The sequence below is a fragment of the Conger conger genome, chromosome 14, assembly GCF_963514075.1.
Source record: "Conger conger chromosome 14, fConCon1.1, whole genome shotgun sequence".
NCBI lineage: Eukaryota > Metazoa > Chordata > Actinopteri > Anguilliformes > Congridae > Conger > Conger conger.
Window position 1 is genome coordinate 44299816 of NC_083773.1, and position 24069 is coordinate 44323884.

A 24069-nucleotide genomic window follows, 5' to 3' on the forward strand; every position below is an offset into this window, starting at 1 on the left:
GTGGGGGGGGAAGGGGGGCGGGGGATACATCACTCACAGAGCCTGTCCTCCGGGCTGGGGGGGTGGGGTGGGAGATAAAGGGATACCAAAAAACTGAAAAAGGAAAAGAAACACACCTAACACCGACCCTCAGCCCAGCCCCTCCCCCTGCTGTCTTACCTGGTATTACAGAAATTGTTTTCAAAGCCCTCAACACTCTGAATGTGCGCAGAGCTGAGACATTGCCTAGGTTTACAAACTCTGTTATATACCTGCAGAATCAAACCAGAGTTACTCTGTTATATACCTGCAGAAACAAACCAGTTACTCTGTTATATACCTGCAGAATTAAATCAAATTTATTTGTTGAAAAAGAAGGAAACATGTTTACCCAATTTTCACAAACAACCGAGTGCTAAACAATAATACAGAGGATATCAATCACATTAGTTTATTTTACATTAAGTGAAATTGACAACTGTGAACTTATAGAACTGAAAACAAATCAAATTTGCCCTAGTATAGCTTCATTCAACAGCTTCTGTAGTTCTTCAGAGGGTGTGTGTGTGTCTGCATGCAAGATCATACAAATATCCATACGGTAAAAATGTCTGTCATTCAAGAACATTTCAAAATTATTCCTCCTGAAAAACCAAGTCACATTTTGCACTCAATAGTATTTCTGTTTAAGCTGTGGTGAAAATGGACGTTCAATTACAGTAACATTTCCTCCAGCATGAAGTGATAAAAGTCCAGTATAAACCTAGTTTCCATGGGACACAGACAATGATTAAGATTTAGCGGAAGGAAGGAAAGAATGAAGGAAGCAAGGAAAGGAAGAAGGAATGAAAGAAGGAAGCAAAGGTTCAATTGAGAAGTTCAATTGAGAATGTGTTATTTAGCCATTATGTCAACAATAGGCTTGGTAATAACTCTAAAAATGATATTATGATGTATGATGTTGACACTTGAAAATATTGCTTGTCAAGAATCAAAGTGGCTATCATCAATGTTCAGTTACATCATCCTGTCCCCTGGGCCAAGTCAATGTGAAGAATAAGTGGTGACTTCAGACTCAGGCATTCTCTCTCCAGTAATGGCAGGTGTCTTGAACAGATTGTCCAGAATTTAAAATTTAAGAGAATATAGAGTACTGTACAAAGGTCAGAGATCACACTTTAATTCATAAAATTTCTATTCAATCAACTATTCACTGCACTTCAGGTAATAATGTAGGAAACATATACACTCACTAAGCACTTTTATTAGGAACACTATACTAATACTGAGTAGGGCCTCCCATTGCTCTCAAAACAGCCTCAATTCTTCATGGCATGGATTCCACAAGATGTTGAAAACAGTCCTTTGAGATTCTGTTCCATGTTGACATGACTGCATCACGCAATTTATTCAGATTTGCCAGCTGCACATTCATGCTGCGAATCTCCCGTTCTACCACATCCCAAAGGTGTTCTATTGGATTCAGATCCGATGACTGGGAAGGCCACTGAAGAACATTGAACTCATTGTTATGTTCATGAAACCAGTTTGAGATGACTTTTGCTTTGTGACGTGGTGCATTATCATGCTGGAAGTAGCCATTAGAATATGGGTACATTATGGCCATGAAGGGATGAACATGGTCAGCAAAAATACTCAAATAGGCTGTGGCATTTAAGTGATGATTGATTGGTATTAACGGGGCCAAAGTGTGCCAAGAAAACACTCCCCACACCATTACACCACGCCACCAGCCTGGACTGTTGACACAAGGCAGGTTGGATCCATGGATTCATGCTGTTGTCACGTTTTTCCAGTCTCCAACTGTCCAGTTTTGGTGAGCCTGTGCCCACTGCAGCCTCAGCTTCCTGCTCTTGGCTAACAGAAGTGGAACCCGACATGGTTTTCTGCTGTTGTGGCCCATCGGCCTCAAGGTTTGACGCATTGTGCATTCTGAGATGCGACTCTGAGATGATTTTTAGTTTTTTGCACTATTCTGAGTAAACTCTAGAGACTGTTGTGTGTGAAAATCCCAGGAGATCAGCAGTTACAGAAATACTCAAACCAGCCCATCTGGCACCAACAATCATGCCATGATTAAAATCCCTGAGATCACATTTATTCGCCATTCCGATGGTTGCCATTCCGACATTGACTGAAACTCCTGACCTGTATCTGCATGATTTTATGCATTGCATTGCTGCAATACAATTGACTGATTAGATAATCACAAGATTGTTCCTAATAAAGTGCTCAGTGAGTGTATATATCCTGTAAGAACTGGTCGGCCAACAAAACCAACATATTTCGGGTTGTGTCCGCAAAGCAGAATAAATAGTACTGGCTAACGGGGCTCTGGTTAACCTAATTTAGAAATAAAATTCAATTTTAAATGTGATGCAGTTTGGTTAGAAAGCATTAGGGAGAGTAATCCCTTTTGGAGAGATTTTTGGACACTTTGGTCATGCTTTATAAAAAAAATACTATCATATAAGTGAATAAAACATACAAGATTAATTTTCTTTACATTTTGTATTAAAAAATCAGGTAAAAATAGCTATTCTGATCATTCATTTGACTTGACAAACAGATATGAAGATGTTTTGTATTTGGAGAGATTTCGGGACACTTGAGGACATATATGTGCTTTTTTATGTTGTTATACATATCATTTTTCACACAAGTTGACATCAACGTTGTGCAGAAATATACACTCAGTGAGCACTTCATTAACTATTTATTAGACTTTTTTTTAGACTTATTGGTATTCAGTATTTTCTGTCACTAAAAACTTGCAAGAAATGACAGTTTTCTTGAGAAAATAAAAGGGTGGTCTCAAACTTTTGCACAGTACTGTAAATCCTATGTATATATTATATATACAGTGAGCTCCATAATGATTGGGACAAATACATATTTTTTTTCTTGATTTGGCTCTGTAGTCTGCAATGTTATGCTTTGGAATGAAGTACCATCCAATGAGTTAAGAAGCATTTGGTTGAACTTGAGCAGATCTCTTGCCATCACCTGGATCATCTGTCTAAAATACCTTTTTTCCAGAACTCTACTGGCTCTTAGGTACTTCTTAGCAAAAGGTAAATGGCCATCTGTTTGTGAAGTCTGCAGGCAGTAAAACTAAAACATCCAGGCCTGCCTCCTGAAGAGGAGATCTGTCAGACAGGTGCGGGTGGTTCTTCTGCATTATGGCAAAAAAGATTTGGTCATCTACTGCAGAAGTCTTCCTTGGCTTACCAGTCTTGCTTTTACTGAGCTCACCAGTGCTCGCTTTCTTCTTAATGATGTTACAGTTTCTTTCGGTAAGCCTATTGTTTGGCTGACTGCTTTTTATTTCTCCATCTCATAATAGCATCATTGGCACAATGGGTCCTTTTATTCAGAAATACCGATAACAGGCAATCAAAAGCATAGAATCAATACCAAAGAAGCGATTGAATACACCTGACTAATCATAAACAGCTGTGAAGTAATTTGTCCCAAATGTTATGGCACCCTGAAATGGGGGATTTCTATAAAATGTGCTGTAATTTCTACCTGATGAAACCAAAATGTATAAAAGTACTCTTTAATATAAATTGCAAATCTCTATTTTAGCCACATCTCAAGTCAATAAGAAATAAGTCTTTGTCCCAAGACTTATGGAGCTCACTGTATATATATAGTGTAGTCTGTATGGATTTGTGAGAAAATGTCTGTCGTTTTGGTTCTGTACAACAGCACATTGAATTTGAAATGAACCAATGAATGAGGCTAATGTGCAGACTTTATCCTAGGACTCTACGATTTCTTATGTAATTTTTAGCAAACTCTAACCTGGCTGTTCTGTTCTTCAGCATTACCAGTGCTTTGCATCTTGTGTTGAAGCCTCTGAGGTTATGCTGGTGTAGTCTTTTCTTCGTGGTAGTCTTTTGACACATCTATGTCCATCCTGGAGTGTTCTTGATCTGTTCAACAGCTGACAAGGGTCTGCCAGGTTTTTTGCTATTGCTGAGATCACCTGTGTCTTCTTGCTTCTTAACAATGTATCAAACGGCTGATTTTTTTATATAGGTCTCAGTTTTTTTCAGATTTTTCAGCCTAATGATGACCTGCTTTAATAGCATTGACTCTCATTTGGTCCTCATGCTGAGAAACAACTGCAAATGCAAATGCCACACCTAGAATCAACTCTAGACCTTTTGTTAGCCTTCTTGTGTATGACCACAAGACATCTGGGCAGGCAACAGTCCAATTATTTTTGGTCCCCTGAATTGGTGGGACTATGCATAAAAGGGAAGTCATTTCTACAAGGATCATACAATATGGATTTAAATACATTGTTTCATTTCAAATCCAATGTGCTAGAATCATATTTTTTTTTAAAGAAGAAGATTTTTCATGTTCAAGTTCACATGTGGCACTTAAAATACACAACAGGCAGAGCTGTACTTACGCCATAGAAATCACCATGAAATCGAGCCAGTTCCATGGATCCCTTAGGAACGTAAACCCGTCTATACAGAACCCTCGAGAAATTATTTTTGTAAGTGATTCAAAGGTATAAATACCAGTGAAGGTGTACCTAGAAGAAAAAACCACAGTAAGGATTAGATATAGTTTAAGATGTACAGTTATCACAGCAGTTTGCTATCCCATCATGCAATGGTGCAGCCCCCATGCCTCTACACAAATCCCAAATTTCAGAATAGTATCTGCAACATAGGCTTGGATTCAGTCAACTTTTATGGTGAAAGTTTACATTTTTTGCAGAAATAGCAACTGTTTCATTCATTTCAGTTGTGATGTTCAGATGTTTCAGAAGTTAGATGATTAGAGGTTTCCTCTCCTCTTGAGCCAGTTCCATGTTAAAACCTGTATATATTTTATAAGCTAAAATACCAAAAAGTGCTGTATCAATAAATGGGCAAATATGCCTGTGAGACAGATGTGAATTATGTCAACAATAGAAATACCATCGAAACAACTTAACGTGATGTTCCCCAAATGTGTTGAAGTAATTACATTTTCTTTTTCCGTCTGCATGATGTGATTTATTTTTTATTATTTTTTTGGCCTTATTGTGTAAAACAGAAACTTGTGCATGTTCCATTGAGAACTATGATAGTGTACAATTTCACATATTTGTTAAATTAAATAGATTTTTTTTTTTTTCTGACCAATCTGACCAAATATTACATTTGATATTAGTTATGACCCAAATAAATCTCATGAATGATGTGTAAGAATATTTATTCCTACATTACATGTGCTTCTCAACTTAGCCATGAAATACCACTATGGTCTGATTCCCATGGTGCATTTTGTTTAAAAAAAACAAAAAAAAACATGACTTTAAAAAGCCTAATAGAAAACTCACTCATCTGCTTTTCTTTATACTTTTTTTCTGGCCCCATACAGCTTCATTGTTAAACATAGTTTTCATTTCTTTCGGCATCTTAATGGAAAAAAATTGAATGTGGCTCAGTCTGCCTAACATTTTCAGGTTACAAACATGCCAGCTGTTATCAAGCAATGTATCATGGAATATTGAAATAAGGGATGTTGAAAAGTAGAATTTGTTTTTACTAAATACATTGGCAGACCCTGATAGTATAATAATACTTATAGGTCTGCAATTTATAAGCCATTACATTACATTACATTACATTACAGGCAATTAGCAGACGCTCTTGTCCAGAGCGACGTACAACCAAGTGCAGATCGAACATAGGGACAAGTGTAATGAGGACCCTAGAGGACAGTACAGTTCCGTGTGCCATTATAATCTATGACATGCACATGGCTAATCATGGTGGTGAGGTAAGGAGGGAAAGGTGCAGCCTGAAGAGATGAGTCTTCAGTCTGCACTTGAAAGTTGTCAGAGACTCTGCTGTTCTGACATCCACAGGAAGGTCATTCCACCACCGTGGAGCCAGAACAGACAGCAGTCATGACCAGGAAGAGCAGGTCCCATGAGGGGGAAGTGCCAGGCGTCCCGAAGTAGCGGAATGGAGGTGTATATGTTCGGATAAGTGATTGAATATATGCAGGGGCTTATCCCTTAACTGCCTGGTATGCAAGCACCAAAGTTTTAATGAACCGGTTCTTGACACACTCCGGACAACAGTTGTGCTTTTGAACAACACCCAAGCCAACTTTTTGCCTCGCAAAGGAATTTTGTACTTTGGTATCTTTCTACAAACCTCCTATTTTGGGTTTGTTTTGCAGCTGAGTCTTGTGATCTATGGCTGCGATAGACATTGGACTGCAAGGTTTAAGCTCAAATGTCAACTTACTTACTGCGTATATGGGTAAAATGATCACTGATCAGTCCTGCAGAACCCTGAGAGTCCTCAACAAAACATGTCACCAAAATGTACAATAACAATTATCTCATAAGGATTTTATTACCACAGCTACTTCTTTCTTTAAAAATTGGCAGCAGAAACTGAACTTGTGAGCGGCTCAAGTAAAAAAACAAAGCTAAAAATAAGAAGACTATCAGTTGTGCTTGTTCTTCTTCAAGCCTGACCACTGCCATTGAACACTGTAGACACACCAGATACCTAGTATTTTTACCATCGAAAGTTCTGTCTCTGAAACAATCCAATTTGATGAATCTTAGCTATTATTTTAGTTAATTATTATTTTACCAAATATGTGGCTGCCCGTGGTGAAGGGGAATTGGTGACTGGTGATTTTTTGTTTTTCATTTGCTGTGAAACAACGAGATTGGAGCTACAAAGTGAAGGTTGTTGAGGTTGACCAATCCATTTTGGACCTAGATATGAAAACTGGCCCATCATTCGCTGGTGGGGAGGGGTCTCTGTGATTGGGGGCAGGACAGGTGGGGTGTCAGCCAGGTGGAAAATGCAGGTGAGAGTTTTAGATTCATGCAGCAAGTCAAAGGGCTGTGACAATAGTGACTCTTAAAAAAATAACAATTTTATTCGTGAAATTGTAAAAAGGTACATACACAATGAAGCTGTGAATGTACTAATCACGATTTCTACATTAAATACAGTATACAGTATAAAATACAGCAGTTACTGGTATGAATACAGTAGTTGCACAAAGTAAAAAATAATAGGACTGCACCAAAGAGAGATAACTAGAGAGTGCAAGATCAATATATGTCGTAAACACGAGAGTGCAAGATCAATATGGGAGTGTAGTTGTAAACACAAGAGTGCAAGATCAATATGGGAGTGTAGTTGTAAACACAAGAGTGCAAGATCTAGAAGTTCAGCAGAATGATAATGAAGGTTATTATATGTGCAAAATCAGTTTCAATTGTGCTCGATTGCCCATCAAAGGATCGGTCAATCAGTTGGTGAAAAACGTGTTGTTACAGGAGAGCAAAACAATTCACACCTGGGTACTAGTACCTGTTTCCTATTGGCTAATAGAGGATTGTTGTGAATAAAATGGCACAAACTGGTTGTATTTCTTAACAGATTGTTTTGTTATTTTACACCTAAGCATTTAGGAAAAGTCACGGAAGGAAGACAGTATTGTATTTACAGTGTTGGAGTAAACAAGATAATTAAACAATTAACAATCTTAAAGTCCAAATGCCTGACGGCATCAGCTCTGGTCTTTCTAGTGTTAAAAAGGAATGTGAATAGGGAGCACTTACCTGGGCATCTCCTATATGTGGCACAACAAGGGTTGTCCATGGTTTTGGTTTGTGATCATATGCACATCCAGTTTAGGAAGGTGCTGGGCTGAAAACCCATTAATGAAAAGAAGGAAACCTGCACACTGATATGCTCCATTCACACATTTAATACAGATGTTTCCACACAATATATTAAGCTCACTGGCTAAAATTCAATATGCCAAAAAACCTTACAGCACCAAATACTCATTCAGTTGCCAATGCTTCCATATTCAAACCGACCAACCATTTTGAAATTTGTCAATCCCAACTGGGAGTGCCACTAACCCATCTTCACACAAAGCGAACATCTGGGCAGACATTAGAATATACCTGGGTATAATCTACCTTTAATGTCCATCCATCCATCCATCCATCCATTATCTTAACCTGCTTATCCTGAACAGGGTCGCAGGGAGGCTGGAGCCTATCCCAGCATACATTGGGCGAAAGGCAGGAATACACCCTGGACAGGTCGCCAGTCCATCGCAGGGTACACACACCATTCACTCACACACTCATACCTACGGGCAATTTAGACTCTCCAATCAGCGTAACCTGCATGTCTTTGGACTGTGAGAGGAAACCGGAGTACCCGGAGGAAACCCACGCAAACATTCAAACTCATGCAAACTCCACACAGATCGGTGAAATACTTACCTCCAGCTTCCAAAAATTGTTTCACAGAACAGTACAATGAAACATTTCTGTTGGGACTCATGTCAGTTGTAAATATTTATAGTGCTGCCAAAAAAGGCAACCTTCAAACTATCGTTTTTTATTATTTTGTTATAGTTATTGTTTGAAGTGTGAAAGTACGGGAACTTAAAATGAGGTAGAAGAATGGCAGAGAGTATTAAGTTGGATAGAAGCATTGTAGATTGGTCTTTCCATAGGATATGTTGGCAATAACTAAAATTTAAAAAACGCAGCTTTATCCATTAAAGATACATTGATCACCAACGTCTTCAAAGAGTGAACAATATCTTTCACCTCTCATGTCTGTGTCACCATACTGAGTCATTTATGTCACCACTTCATTTGCACTGTGACTGCTCTACCATCAAGAAAGAAGGCCACGGCTGAACTGCAGGAAAACTGATCAGAATTGACTCGATTTTATATTTTCCCCCTTTCATATTTGCAGATTGTGGCACGTAAGGGAATTATAGCATGAACTGAAGGATACATATAAACATTTCACCCCAAAAAAATCTGTATTCCTTCATAGCAAGAAGATAAAAGCCAAAAATAGCCCGAAGGTATTCCAAGAGGCCTTGAAAGTCTGACGTGACACAGAGCAAATCCCATCTATGGATTTCACTACGGAAAAAATGAATGACGTGAAAATACAGGCAGATTGCTAACCACTTAGCCATAGCAATTTGCTTCTGAAATGTAAACAGACTATAAAAATTGGATGAAAAGCATTCTTTTTCATAAAAAAAACATCCAAATGTCATAATTTCTTTTAAAAAAACTAAATTCATTTCTCCCATAGACTGATATATTTTATGATCTGGAAGTTTAGAAAATGCTAACGAACCACAGATATTTCTGAAGGGATTGACGACACAACTCCTGAGGTCAATAGGAAGCAAAGGCGATGTTTCGGAAACAATACTTCCGGTATACTGCTCACTATTAGATAGAGCAGCTAAAGCTAAATATAAGCAAACTACGTAATGTCGACGTCTGAATTCAAAGCATGTTTTTCATGGTTTACATACATAGCTATATACTGACTACGATGGGACTTCAGTGCAGAAAAATAACTGCATCGCCAGGCAAAATCGGTTTAGCAACACTAACATTAGCTAGTAGCCTATAATGCTACTTACATGATAATTGCATATTGTCATTCAATAGCCTACTTATCAGTGTCATGACACAAGGGTCAGGTATGGCAAATATATGTATTTTGCTCTGCCAAAATCAGTTGCATCGACCCCATTACTCTAGTCTTAGGCTACTAAGTTTTATACGGCACTGGATGGCTACTGCTAGTGATCTATTTGTTGAGAGATGATCGGTAGCTTGTACAACAACCGAGAAAAACATATCGCTAACTAGCGAAAGCAAATAATAATTTCCAGTCTCATTGAATATCTACAGGAACTTTAACAGTAATTTATATCGTAAATGTTATATTGTCTATTGCTGTCACCTCAACAGAAAATCTGTAGCTGCACAAGATCACAACGAGGAAACAACGAGAAACCACCCATACCTCAACCTCTCATAGTGCCTAAATTTCCACAATTGGACCATCCTAATGCCACCGACAGTGTATCTGTATTCATTTATCATCCCGACTTGTGCAATTTAAAAAAACGGACTTAACTAGCATGATTCTAATTTATAAACATTATTTACAAATAGAATATATTCGTGTAATCAGTGGCCATGGGCGTGAATGTGCTGGTACTTCCCGTGAGACTGGCCATCCCAGGATAGATAACGTCATCTTTGTTGCTGTACAGAAATCTGATCGTACATTCGTAACTACGAAAATTTTATAAAAGGCAATGAAAAGCTGCATAGCAATAATTTGCGGATGATCTGGAGCCTTGTAATTTCTGTGTTTGTGGAACAATTTAATGCTTCATTTGCTCGTATGAAGTTGTTGTTGTTGCGGTCTATGGTGGATTCTGCAAGCATAGCACTTGGCAGTATACTGGAAATGGCATTCAGTGGGACTTACGCTTTACCTCACTATACAGCGGTGAAATTGAATAGAATAGAAAAATAAACAAGAAGAACCCTTGTGTTATTATTCGGGGTGATCCGAACACTCGAGACGAGTCGAGTTATAAGACCAGTACCTGTTACGATCGCGATTTTCTGAACTCGAGCGCTGTATGAGCGTTATCCCTGATGATCTGAGAATGTATTTATTCTCATTGGCTATAGTAGGTGTACATCAGTAAAAAAATATGTCACATAAACTTCATACTGTTTCGTGACAGGCCAGTATTAGTAAATAGCCAACTTTACCATTTTAAATTAGACAGTGCCATGGTGCAGAGCCAAACAAGGGGAGCATTCCTGTGCAATGTTGCAATGCGTCCTGAATACATTGCAGTGAACAAACACGTGTTTAGAAAAAGTTGATTGAAAAATGAGTTACCCAGTGTGTCCCTTCAACTCATTTTAGCATGCAAGGTGCAGTAGACTAATCTGATTTCTGATTTAGAATATAATTTGTCTATTAACGCAAGCAACACTGGCAAGCTGTTTGCCATGTCTGTGGTTTGTAGATTTCTGTCAGTTATTGTGTCACCGTTTCTGTCTCTCCCTTTTTGCGCTTTCCCTTCAGCTCCTTATCTCTTTGATTTAATTAAAATATTTCTTCTCTACTGCGATTTTCCGTTGCTGTAAATTTAAATGTATAAAAATGTCCGATGCAGTGGCACACCGAGGACTGGGGTTCGTGTCTCGGTCCTGCCCAAACATAAAAAGGCGAGTTTGTCAGGCTCATGTGGGAACGGCATAATTCGCCCATCACTCCGAGGGTGGAGGGAGGGACTCGCTAGGGTTAGTAGGATCGTAGGATCGTATATATAGCTGTGCCCCAATTGCCTCGGAATCTCGGTCACGGGCTGGAATGATGAACCTTGGATAAGGCGTGTCGTTCTATGGATCACTCGATCACACGGGGCCGCCAAAGGAGTGAGGACGTAGACGGTTTATCCAAAGCAATTAGCGGTCAACACAGCTGCCCAGACACTAGGATGTTTTAAATAATTATTTTGTGAAAAGTCTTCCCTGAGCTGGCGTTTGGAGGAGGGGAGGTAAAACGAGCCTGGGGAGATTATGGAATTTTAACGTCAAAACACCGATAACAGACAACAGGCAAGTATTAGTTTAAGTCTGTTGGACCTGTCACTTTACTGAAAGTTCAACATTGTCATGTTTTTCTTTCTTTTGTGGGCGGCCGTTAGGCAGGTATGCTATGTCCCGGCATTCTGCAATAGCGATGGTACATTCGGTCATAACACGTTTCAAACAACATGTTGTCATTTCGCTAGCTCCTGATAATACATTAGCCTATATTTATCTTAGAATTTAACCAGATAACATTCGGTGAGAAAGAATTAAGGGCTCTGAAGTTAAACAGGAGACAAACCCAATAGGATAAAATGGGCGAAAGGGCAGGGCTCGTGATGATAAAGTTTAGTTTGTGATATAGGGCGGCCTGTAGTGTAGTGGTTAAGGTAAATGACTGGGACACGCAAGATCGGTGGTTCTAATCCAGGTTTAACCACAATAGGATCTGCACAGCCGTTGGGCCCTTGAGCAAGGCCCTTAACCCTGCATTGCTCCAGGGGAGGATTGTCTCCTGCTTAGTCTAATCAACTGTACGTCGGTCTGGATAAGAGCGTCTGCCAAATGCCAATAATGTAATGTAATGTAATATAAAAAAACTAAAGGAACTGGTTGCATGAGTTTGAATTACATTGGCACATTAAAACCGGAACACAATTAAACACATGACCTTTGGTACGTTTAATAAAGAAAACTACTAAGCATATGACTATTATCTGTGCTTATTGTATGCAGAATTCCTTTTTATAAAGGGTGTCAGCAATTCTGGAGCTGAATTACTTTCACATTTACATTTTCTAAATGTTTTACTCTTCTGCTCAAATACACTGACAGTCAATTTGGAGGCTGTTCTGTAAATAGTTGATTTGCTCTCGTTCCTCAGCTGTGCCAGTTCTAGCCTATATGTCTTCCATACGGATTGCTTTCTTATCATGTGCTTTCTTTTTATGTTTTAGGTTTTGGGGCCTCTTGGCCTGACTTTCCTTTTATTTTTCTACAATTTAAAACTTCCCAACAATTTCAAAAATAAATATTTAGATTTGAATTGCAAATAGCAAGGTCCCTGGATGGACTACAGAAAGACAATTCTTTGTAAAGGTGGAAGTTAGAAAGCAAAGCAAAGTTGGGACTGATCAAATAGCTGCCAGATTAAAAACCCCGCCCACAGTAGTTGGTTGAACGCATGCAGATACAGATAATTCAGTACTCGCTCACCCATAGTTATTATACCATGTCATTCAACTATCAATATCTGTGACTAAATATGGAATACATAGACAATCTTACAATTGGTTTTACATGTAGAGATGTTGCTTTCAGGATTCAATGGTCATTTGTCTTGAACAATCCAATAGAGAAATAGACACGGAAATAGGAAGCAGGTCTTTAATTCATGTTAATTCCATTAGTTTTGATTGGTTAGATTGAGAACTTTCATAGACAGTACAAGCTTTCCAATGGTGTATGGCATGCCTAAGTCTGAACTTAAACCAGCATAAACAGCTTGAATGCTTGCTTTACCATAACATTATGATGTAATATACAGGCACTTGAGTCGCAATTGTTGTTTTGTCTGGCTTGTAGCATACTGTAGCGTACCCACGGCAGTGCTAACAACACTCTTTGCTCATAATGGTATGGACTATGAAAGTGAGTTTTGAAATCCCCTCGCAAAACAAAACATTACATACTTTAGAGTACAGAAAACTTAGAATGATTACATGTTTAGGTATGTGTACCACAGTGTGTCGCATTCCCTTTTGACTATTTCTCAATGCAATTTCAATGTTTCATCTTAAACCACCATAAGGGGAAAATGTATGTATATACATGTATAGTAACTCCCACTTGGCAATAATGCAGAAGTGAGTTTCATGAGTCAAAGCATTTGATTTATAGTAAAATATACAGTATGATTAATTTATGAATTACAGCAATGCACAATTTAGTCATTTGGAGACAAAGGGACACCAGGACACACTGCTTACATTTTGCTTCATAGATATATAGTAGTCCTGCATACTGTAATTAATGTGGTCAAGGAATTTACAATTCACGAAATGTAGGCATCTGTCTGTTACCTGTTTGCATTTTCGCCTACATTGTTTTGTATTTGTAGCACTTAATTTATACCTAAATTATAAAAATAAACTAAATGACTCTCTGTGATGCTCACCTCTAAAGCCTCAAAGTAGAACACAGCAAAAATTGACAAGGGTTGCCAGATTTGACATCTGCACATAGGGGTTAAGCATTCTCTAAAGTTGAGAGCTTTTTACCACATTCAGTCACATATTTGCCATATATTACCAAACATCCTGTCTTTAGGAGCTGAATATCTGGTGAGTCAGTAGAACCTGTGCTTCGGATAGGTCCTCAGGGCATTTACTGCCAAGGTTTGATTTATAAAACTCAAGAGAACTTCTGGGTCTACATGTGGCAATCTTCCAGCCAGCTATCTAGAGTTGACTTTTGCACCTCTCAAGTTAATTTAGGATATTATGTTAAGAACAAATGTTGATTGAATCCAGGTCATAGTGTTTCCGTTTACTCTTGAGGCTAAGCAAAGATAAGCATGCTGTGAAATTAAAGTGTGTACTTACTCTACTTGTTTCGTCCATTCAGGAGGATTGCTAAAAGTCATGAATACACAGTTGGTCAAAATTGTACACATTATGATCATGCTGAAGAGAGTGCAGAAAAAGTAAGTTAAGGAAAGTTCTGGATATCATCCATGAAAAAAATAAATACATATATATAATGTTGAGAAAAGTTGTAAAAGCTGTATTTTTACAAACTTAAATGCCTAATACAACTGAAGAAAAGGTACATGTAAGCATAGTATGGTCCTCCCATGCACAGTCTGGAGTTCAGGAGCATTTGAGGGCCTGAGCAAAGGCACTTTCACAGACCAGCCCAAGTAAAATAATAAAAAAATATACCATTTTCTCATGCATGTCCTGCTTCTGGTCCAACTCTCAGTATACATGCATATAGTGCCGTGAAAAAGTATTTCAGTCAGGAAGACTCACGTATTTAGATTACATATTGTAATGAATATGTAAGTTTTTAGGTTTGGCACTGAATGGATCTGCTTCAGATACAGTGCACGCACAACGATGCACAACCCTATCACACAGGGAGCAAAATACATCTCCCTACTAAACAGGAAGAATACCCGAAACCCCCCCTTAGTACCAGGAAACAGATCCAAACAACAGCTGGCAGCTGGGGTGGTGGAGGATGAGCAGCAATATTGCAGCAGCAAGCCAAGGATGCAGCGGTGAGCCAAGGATGCAGAAGCAGCGCAAGCGAAGGCAAGCCCAGGGAAAGTCTGACGGTTGATATAAGAAGGCACTCCATTAGTGATCAGTGCCTGTGACTGGATAGGCATTAAATGTGTTGTGTTTATGTGATTGGTTGATTACGGACGGCCATTGGTCAGCCAGACGTAGTAGAGTTCCCTGACCCAACTTGCTCTGCGCACTTCATGCACGACCTTTCCTCCCCTTCCTGATTTGTCTTTGATCTTCAGACAAAGGGAACCTGAATAAAACACATCTGGAAATGATTATTTCATTTACTTATTGAAAACTCCATACGAAACACCCATATCACCCCTGTGAAAAGGTAACTGCCCCATTCATCTTAATAGGTGGTTACACCAGCTTCAGCAGCAATAACTGCAATCAAACAATTCCAATAATTTGGTAGGTCTGGCTGTTGAGGAATCTTAACCCGTTCTTCTGCTTTATAAAGATGGTGGGTAGGTCTTCAAGCATGAACTTCCCTCCTCAGGTCCAGCCACAGCATTTTGTTTGGATCCGTGTCAGGATTTTGACTGGACCACTCCAAGGGCTGTATTTTCCAGAATCAACTTTGTGTGGTGCATTGCCACAGTCACTGGTGAGGTGATTGTTAAAAAGAGCCTCCCCCTTGCCACGTTCATGGTTTACAACCCTCGCCTCACCACAGATCAGACAATAAAAGGCATATTCTAACAATCCTTGATACCATTTCTTTGTGTCACGTTCCAATATAAGAACAAAAATATACAATTTTGAAATTGCATGAATGAACCTTTTTTTTTTTTACTTTTATTGCACATCTGGCTGACATATTTCCAGTTCAGCAATTAAGTTTGTTTTTAAAAAATAATTTCATGAAGGCATATTTATGGAACCAAATATCCTGCCTGGTTATGAAGCTAAGACTGTTTTCTGATCTACACTGAAGTTTATTTCGTAATCTGCCATTTTTGAGAAAATGATCTATTTACAGGGACTACCTTAGCGAATGTTGTCTTGAACTACTTACATCTTTTGTTTTTTCATGCTCTGACACAAATTTGTTCTTTCTCAAATATCTGACAGCTACAAGCCTCTTCTTTAATTTAAGTTTAAGTTTAAATTTAAGCAAAGTGGAAAGGATTACTATTATATTATATTCTATAACTAAGAATATATTTTATAACTAATTCTTATTTTACAAAAAAAAAAAAAAAAGATATGAAGTCGTTCGCAGCAGTGATGAACTGCTGCTCAAACTAAAGAAAAAAAATGTGCAACTAAATTAAATTCCTATGAATGATATGGCTTACTAAACTGAACTGAGCAATTTTCTCCTTGGTTATTTGTACTTTAACTTGATGTTGAGGCTACCTGTTGAAAAAAAAGTTGCTGTTTATCAATTTCTTTGATATTGAGCATAACCAAATAATATTATATTTGTGAGGAAGATATGCTAGGAGATAACTAATGCAGCTTGCATACATTACTGGCACAAATTGGAAACACTGTGCAGTTCAGTTCTCTTAACAGCAAGAATGTTCAATGATGTTGGTAGTACCGAGGAGGCTACATGGTATGTATAACGATCATTGCCTGTTTAAAACAAATGGTAATTTTGTCTTCACATGTACATTCATATTACATTTATTACACATAACATTTATCATGCCAAGACAGAAATTGTAGTCTATACATAATTTGTGTAGGTAGGACCTCCTGTAGCTATATTACTGTCATGTAATTAACATGAAAAGTTTGTTCAAGTTGCGTTATGCCATTCTACTTATTACAGACGGGTGTAAGAGAAAGAACGGAATACAGCAGCCCGGGGGATCACAGTCTACAACCGGAATAGCCACAAGAAATTAAAAACTAATTGGACCCATATCAATCAAATAATTCCATTTTGGTTCATTTCATCTGTCCATCGAACATTATCCCAAAGGTCTTGAGGATCATCCAGGTGCTTTTTTGCAATTGATGCATTGATGCTTCTCTTGGTTAGCTGTGGTTTCAACATTTCTACACTGATAAGAGTCATGAACACTGATATTGGCTGAGGGGCTAGAGAGGCTGCAGGTCTTTGGATGTTCTTCCGGGATCTTTTGTAGGTTCTTGGATGAGCTATCACTGCACCCTTAGAGGAATCTTGGCAGGCCTGCCACTCCAGAGAAAATTCAACACCGTTCCAATTGTTCTCCATTTGGAGATAATGTAGAGTCCTAGAGAAACAGCTTTGTCAACCTTTCCAGACTGATATATTTCTCATCTCTTCTGGGATTTCCTTTGATCATGACATGCCAAGCCTATGGATTTGTTTGAATTAAAGCAGTTCTGCAAAGAAAAGTGGGCTAAAATTGCTCCACAGCAATGTGAAGCCGTGATATCAAATTAGAGGAGGCATTTGATTCCAGTCATCGCTGCTAAAGGTAACAGAGCCAGTTATTAAGATGAAGGAGGCAATTACTTTTTCACAGGGATGATATGAGTGTTTGATAACGTGTTCCATGAAATAGATAGTCAGCTGTTTACTCAGGTTCCATTTGTAAAATATTACATTTTGTCTAAATATTAAATTTTGTCTGAAACCATTCAGTGTGACAAATACTGTATGCAATAATAGATGAAATCTGGAAGGGGGCATATACTTTTTTATGGCACTGTATGTCTGTATGTGGTAGAATAAGTGCATGCCATATTACATTTATAACAAAAGCTCAGTACATTTCTTCATTGGTTGGTCATTCAAGGGAGCATTTCCTGCTCCTCATAGTTTAAACATTTTTTAAAAAGTACAGTTGTCCAATGAACCACAGAACAAGTTTAACTGGATCTGAGAAGCACACAAATAAACACTTATTGTCAGGTTAAGGTATACATAAATCATTGGCGATCCGAGAGTTTTTAATTTGCTCTGGAAAATGGTCATTATTAAGCACTGGGTTGCAGTCCACTTGCACACGATGCCATAGAAAAGAAAGACGAAGTGCATAATCCAGCCATGATTTCCCTATATGTTGGTTTCTTGATGAATTGCATAGTGAACAAGTTCATATTTACTATGGAATCCTACCCAAAAAAAAAAAAACATACATGTATATCATATACAGAAGGCATCCCATACCAAAAATAACTATCAATAAAATAATTTACAAAATATACTACTGAGGCAAATATACGCACAGGGAGAATGTATTACGAATGTATGAGAAAGTATTGAATATTTGAGAATGTAAACATATTTTTTGGTATGGGATGCTGAATCACATAAAAAAACAATGAAACTAGTTATGGTTAAACACACATCTTATAAGTTTGGCAATTCAACTCAACATCAGCAAAGATTTGTTAAAGCTCCATTTGAAAGGATATGAATGTATCAAAATTTTAATAGCTATTCGTCTAAATAGATTAAAGGGGCTAATGATGTACATGGAGGGCGTGGCACTAAAACGGAAGATCGTCTTCCCTTTGTTTAGCACTATAAATGTCTGTGGAGAGAGAGAGAGAGAGAGAGAGAGAGAGAGAGAGAGAGAGAGAGAGAGAGAGAGAGAGAGAGAGAGAGAGAGAAAACAGTTAATCAGGAGAAACACAAGGTAAGGCACACAATCCAATGTCAAAGAGGAGTAATAAAAGAGATAGGATTGGGAGTTTGAGGGCTCATTCCAAGTTCTCCTCTTTTCTCTTTTTCTACTTCCAACTACACCCATTGGGAGAGTCTAGGAAAAGTGGCAAGAAAAATAAATGAAGACAGGGAAATCAAGAAAACGTGAATTAGGCAAATGGAATATCCTTGCTCAGTTACAGACGTGGCAGATGTGTTGCAGATGGGGAGAGGTGGATCCACAGGTCAGTCATTTATACATCAGGCTTTCAGAAAAATAGCACTGATGTTTTCTTGCTGAAAGGAAAGTTTGGGAGTTCCTAACTTTTGCTTCTAGCTCATAGAAGGAACATTTAACAGGTTGGAATGTCTTTAAAGATGGCGAGCCTTGATCTATTTCCAGGTCAGGAGCAAGTAAAAGATAAAAGAGGAGAAAAATAAGTGATTGGAATGAACCATACGTCTCTTTAGTTTCTTTTCTTCCTTTATGTTCTGTTTAAATGGCTGGAACCCCACGGGGATGGTTTGGATGGATATACGCCCACAGCAGTGATCAGCTCCAATCCGTTTGGTTAAACACACTTATGCATAGGGGAGGTGGGGTTTTTGAATGTGTACAGTTGGAAGGACACGGAATCGCTACAGGACGCCGTTGAATCTCTCACTTTCAGTTCACACTCTCTACCCTTTTTTTGAATTTTGGACATTTTGGAGAATCAGCTTTGTTTTATTTTCGTGGAAGAATATAATTAAATAAAACTTGAAGAGAGCAAGCACCCCCACCCCTGCACAGTAGAGTGAGGCAGTATTCTCCGGTAAGCCTGTCAGCCAGCTTCCTCTGTTTCTGAACAGGACAGGCCAGGTTAGAGCTAGACTGAGATTGCATACATACCCATCTAGTTTGTAACACTAGGTAAAGCACACAATCCACTGTTAAACCATATGAGGTAAAGAACACAATTTATATGCTGCGACAGCAGGGTAATGCATTTTAATCTACAATGTTCCTCCCAAATGGTGCAGAAAATGCTCAAAATGTTCTCAATCGGGGAACGAGAAAGCAGAGGGCAGCATTTTATGCAAGTGGGAGAGAAATGTAACACGCAGCAGCTACACTATGCAAGTGAGGCCAGTGGTATTCATAATGAACACAAAACCAGCAGAGCTTTCCTTTGCTAGCTTCTGCTCCAGTTCCAGGTCCTTAACTGCCTTCAGTACTACGGGACAGCCTGTAGCCTAGTGGCTAAAGCTGGGTATGCACTGTGTGATCTCTCCACCATTCTGCAGTCACAGACAAAATTTGCAATTCGCAGGAGAATTATTTCATCCTGAGCCAAAATTGGTCTCAGTGTTCTCTCTCACAGAATCTCTTAGCCTCTGAAAACTGACAGTGTCAGATATTCTGGGCCAAAATAGTGCAATGTGACAGCTGCTACAACCACAGACAATGGACTCTAATGAACAACCAATAGGAGCATCATAATACAATACATGACATACTGTAAATGATACACGTAGCACTCTAATTACAATAAACAGGAATTCATTCACTCACTATTTCAAGTGTCACCTTTGATACTAAAATATTACTTGCATGAGGATAAAGTAGCCTAGGCTAATTCACCCCATCCACTCTCCCCTTGTGGTTGAGTCATCAAAGTCTGAAATTATAGTTGCATTCATATTTCTATCATACAAAATTGCAACATAATAAAACCGCAAAACAGCAATGCCAAATTGTTAGACCCTCCGCAAGCGAGAATAGCGGTTTAGCTTCTTATCAGCCTCGTATTTGCAATGCAGGGCAATAAAACAGCAGGCACCCCCATGCCACACTTATGGCTTACAACCTTGACCCCATCACAGACTCAGATAATAGAAGGAATATTCTAACAATCCTTGGTACGTAAAAATAATGTTCCAATATACATGTAACATGCCTTAATATTTTGCATCAAAAATCTTTCTAATAGAAAAATGTGCTTTTCTTTTCATTCATTTGTCTGGACAAAAAGATATCCAGATGTTTTATATTTGAAGAGAATTGGAGACACTTGAGGACATCCGAGTGCATGGAAAAACTCATGTGGAATTTGAATGCCTATCTTTACCATATTTTGAACACAAGTTGACATCAAGTTTGTGCACAAATGTAAAGTAGTTCTGGGTTGGCCCTTGACTTAAAAGTGTAAGATATTCAGTGCTAAACTATAAAAACATGAGGTGTTTTGTAATTTCTTTGTATTATAGCGTAACTTTTGAGTACACTGTATGTACATGCTCTAACATAAATCAGTTTTGTCTGAAATTTCAGAATGGTCCAAGCCTCTTCTAAAGTCTTTAAACAAGTGTGTGCAGTAAATAGTTTTTGAGATATTGACACTTTTTTAGGACTATTACAAAATAGGTGGAAATTGCCCTTTAGAGGGGACAAAATGGAAAAGGTTAACAACCAACATTTGGCCATGTGTGTGAGCGCATGCGTATCTGAGTACATGAGTACTTCTGCAGGGGTTCTGAGGTACTCTCCTACTTCTGCAAGGACCCTGAATTACTCTCCTATTCTGCAGGGACTCTGATGTACTCTCCTACTTCTCTTCCGGCACCAGAGTCACTCCCCTCCTCAAAAAACCTACTCTCGATCCCTCTGCCCTGAACAACTACCGGCCTGTCTCTCTTCTTCCCTTTCTCGCTAAAACCCTGGAACGGGCGGTCTGCTCCCAACTGTCCACTTATCTTCTCCACAACAATATCCATGACCCCAACCAGTCTGGCTTCAAGAGTGGCCACTCCACTGAAACCGCCCTGCTCGCGGTCACTGAGGCACTCCACTCTGCTAAAGCAAAATCCCTCTCCTCTGTCCTCATCTTCCTCGACCTGTCAGCCGCCTTCGATACAGTCAACCATGAGATTCTGCTCTCATCGCTGTCTGGGATGGGTGTCACAGGTTCTGCACTCGCTTGGTTTTCCTCCTACCTCTCTGGTCGCTCCTACCAGGTGACTTGGAGGGGCGCACTCTCCGACCCTCAACCCCTACGAACTGGAGTCCCGCAGGGCTCGGTTCTTGGGCCTCTCCTCTTCTCGCTATACACCATGTCTCTTGGTTCTGTTATCTCTTCCCACGGCTTCTCTTATCACTCCTACGCTGATGACACCCAACTCTTCATTTCCTTCCCCCCCGACACCCAAATCACCACACAGATCTCTGCCTGCTTGGCTGATATCTCTGCGTGGATGACTTCCCATCACCTGAAGCTCAACCTTGCCAAAACTGAGCTTCTCTACATCCCTGCTAAGTCCTCTCCGTCAATCGACCTCTCACTGACTGTGGAGGACTTTGTAGTTTCCTCCTCCCGTACGGCAAAGAATCTCGGGGTGACTCTTGATAACTGCCTCTCCCTGACTCCACAAGTATCCTCCACTGCCAGAACCTGCAGGTTCTTTCTGTTTAATATACGCCGCATCCGTCATCTCCTGACGGAGAAAGCCACCCAGCTCCTAGTCCAGGCGCTCGTCATTTCCCGCCTGGATTACTGCAACTCCCTCCTAGCCGGTCTCCCAGCGTGCGCCATCAAGCCCCTCCAGCTGGTCCAGAATGCTGCAGCCCACTTGATCACCAGTCAGCCCAGGTCGGCTCATGTCACCCCGCTTCTCATTGGCCTTCACTGGCTTCCTATTGCCGCACGCATCCGATTCAAGGCCCTAGTGTTGGCATTTCAGGCTGCTAAGGGGACTGCCCCACATTACATACAATCCCTGATCACTCCCTACTCCCCAGCTAGACCACTCCGGTCTGCCAGCTCTGGTCGCCTTACAGTTCCCTCTCTACGGGCACCTGGCGGTCGAGCTGCACGTTCACGCCTGTTTTCCGTTCTGGTTCCTCAGTGGTGGAATGACTTGCCTACCGCTGTCAGGACAGCAGAATCCCTCCCCCTATTTTGACGCAGACTCAAAACACACCTCTTCAAACTCTACCTTAGTCCTCCCTCCTGATTTACCCCGCCCCCCCCTTCTGATACCCCTATCCCTGTCTAACCCCCCCCCCCCCAAAAAAAAAAAAAAAAAAAAATTGCACTTATGATGACGACTATATGTTTAGAACAGCAGTCCAGGTGTATTTTCCTAGTTCTGGATGTGATGCTTTGACTTGTGGTAGAACCTATGCACTTGTAAGTCGCTTTGGATTAAAAGCGTCTGCCAAATGACTAAAATGTAAATGTAAATGTAAAATGCAAGGACCCTGAATTACTCTCCTATTCTGCAGGGACTCTGAGGTACTCTCCTATTCTGCAGGGACTCTGATGTACTCTCCTCCTTCTGCAGGGACTCTGAGGTACTCTCCTACTTCTGCAGGGACTCTGAGGTACTCTCCTACTTCTGCAAGGACTCTGATGTACTCTCCTACTTCTGCAGGGACTCTGAGGTACTCTCCTCCTTCTGCAGGGACTCTGAGGTACTCTCCTACTTCTGCAAGGACTCTGATGTACTCTCCTATTCTGCAGGGCCTCTGATGTACTCTCCTACTTCTGCAAGGACCCTGAATTACTCTCCTACTTCTGCAAGGACTCTGATGTACTCTCCTATTCTGCAGGGACTCTGATGTACTCTCCTACTTCTGCAAGGAACCTGAATTACTCTCCTATTCTGCAGGGACTCTGATGTACTCTCCTACTTCTGCAAGGACCCTGAATTACTCTCCTATTCTGCAGGGACTCTGATGTACTCTCCTACTTCTGCAAGGACCCTGAATTACTCTCCTACTTCTGCAGGGACTCTGATGTACTCTCCTACTTCTGCAGGGACCCTGAGGTAGTCTCCTACTTCTGCAAGGACCCTGAATTACTCTCCTACTTCTGTAGGGATCTGCCTAATATTACCAAAAATTTACCCCCAAACAGAATTTTTTGCCTAAATTAAATTGGCAGTGCATTGAGGAAACATGTGCTCTCTGGAAGAGTTTAATATTGAAAGTGATTAATATTGTGAGATTAGTCCCTTCATAAATTTGTCAAAAATATTTTAAAGCTGGGTAAAACTTGTACCCCCATTTCAGATAGTATGTTCTGCACTGTGTTGTGCTAATAAGTAAGTAATAATATTGTGTTCAAGATGAGACAACACAAGGGACTGATGATGAATACCTGCAATCCTACTGCCCAATCAAACATGCTGACAATGGAAATAAATAATTATTCAAAGCATGCATGAGACTGGGTGTGCATGAAACCAACAAAATATGAGAATATATGGTGCAAGAAGAACCGCCCGCATCTTAACAATGACATCACAGGATAGCAATGCTCCATGACAGTGTGATGATGTTTGAACCATAGAAAAAAAAAATGTTCGCAGAGAAATCCCTTATTTGGGGGAAATTAAGTCATAAAATAATGCAATATGACTTGAAATTGTTATAAAACACAGGTCAAATTTCATTGGATGCACAAATCTATGCAAACATACCATGTGAAATGAACATAAATGTGCTTTTCTAATTTCAGAAAATCCCTGTGTATTATATAAGGTTGGCAAAAGCAGCCCTACTGGATAATCTCAGGCCGCATTTGTAGGAGGACTTTGGATCTCATTTGTAGGACAGCTTGGGTTGCATTGCTTAGCTGAGAGAGATCCATTTTCCTTGGGTTGCAGAAAATGTTGTGGGCTGGCCACCCCCCCCTCCCCCCCTCCCCCCTCCTGTCCTGAGAGGGAGG

At 39.7% G+C, this 24069-nt stretch overlaps 1 protein-coding gene across 1 annotated transcript in view; it reads right to left on the reverse strand.

Annotated features, from left to right (window-relative positions):
- LOC133110014 (sodium channel protein type 8 subunit alpha-like) overlaps positions 1-24069 on the reverse strand; it is a 93891-nt gene that overhangs the window by 52934 nt on the left and 16888 nt on the right. The window contains exons 3-5 of the mRNA XM_061219828.1: positions 18127-18245; positions 14068-14157; positions 4430-4558 (exon numbers count right to left, since the gene is read on the reverse strand). Of these exons, the coding sequence (XP_061075812.1) occupies positions 4430-4558; positions 14068-14157; positions 18127-18245 (338 nt within the window). The remainder of the gene's footprint in view (positions 1-4429; positions 4559-14067; positions 14158-18126; positions 18246-24069) is intronic.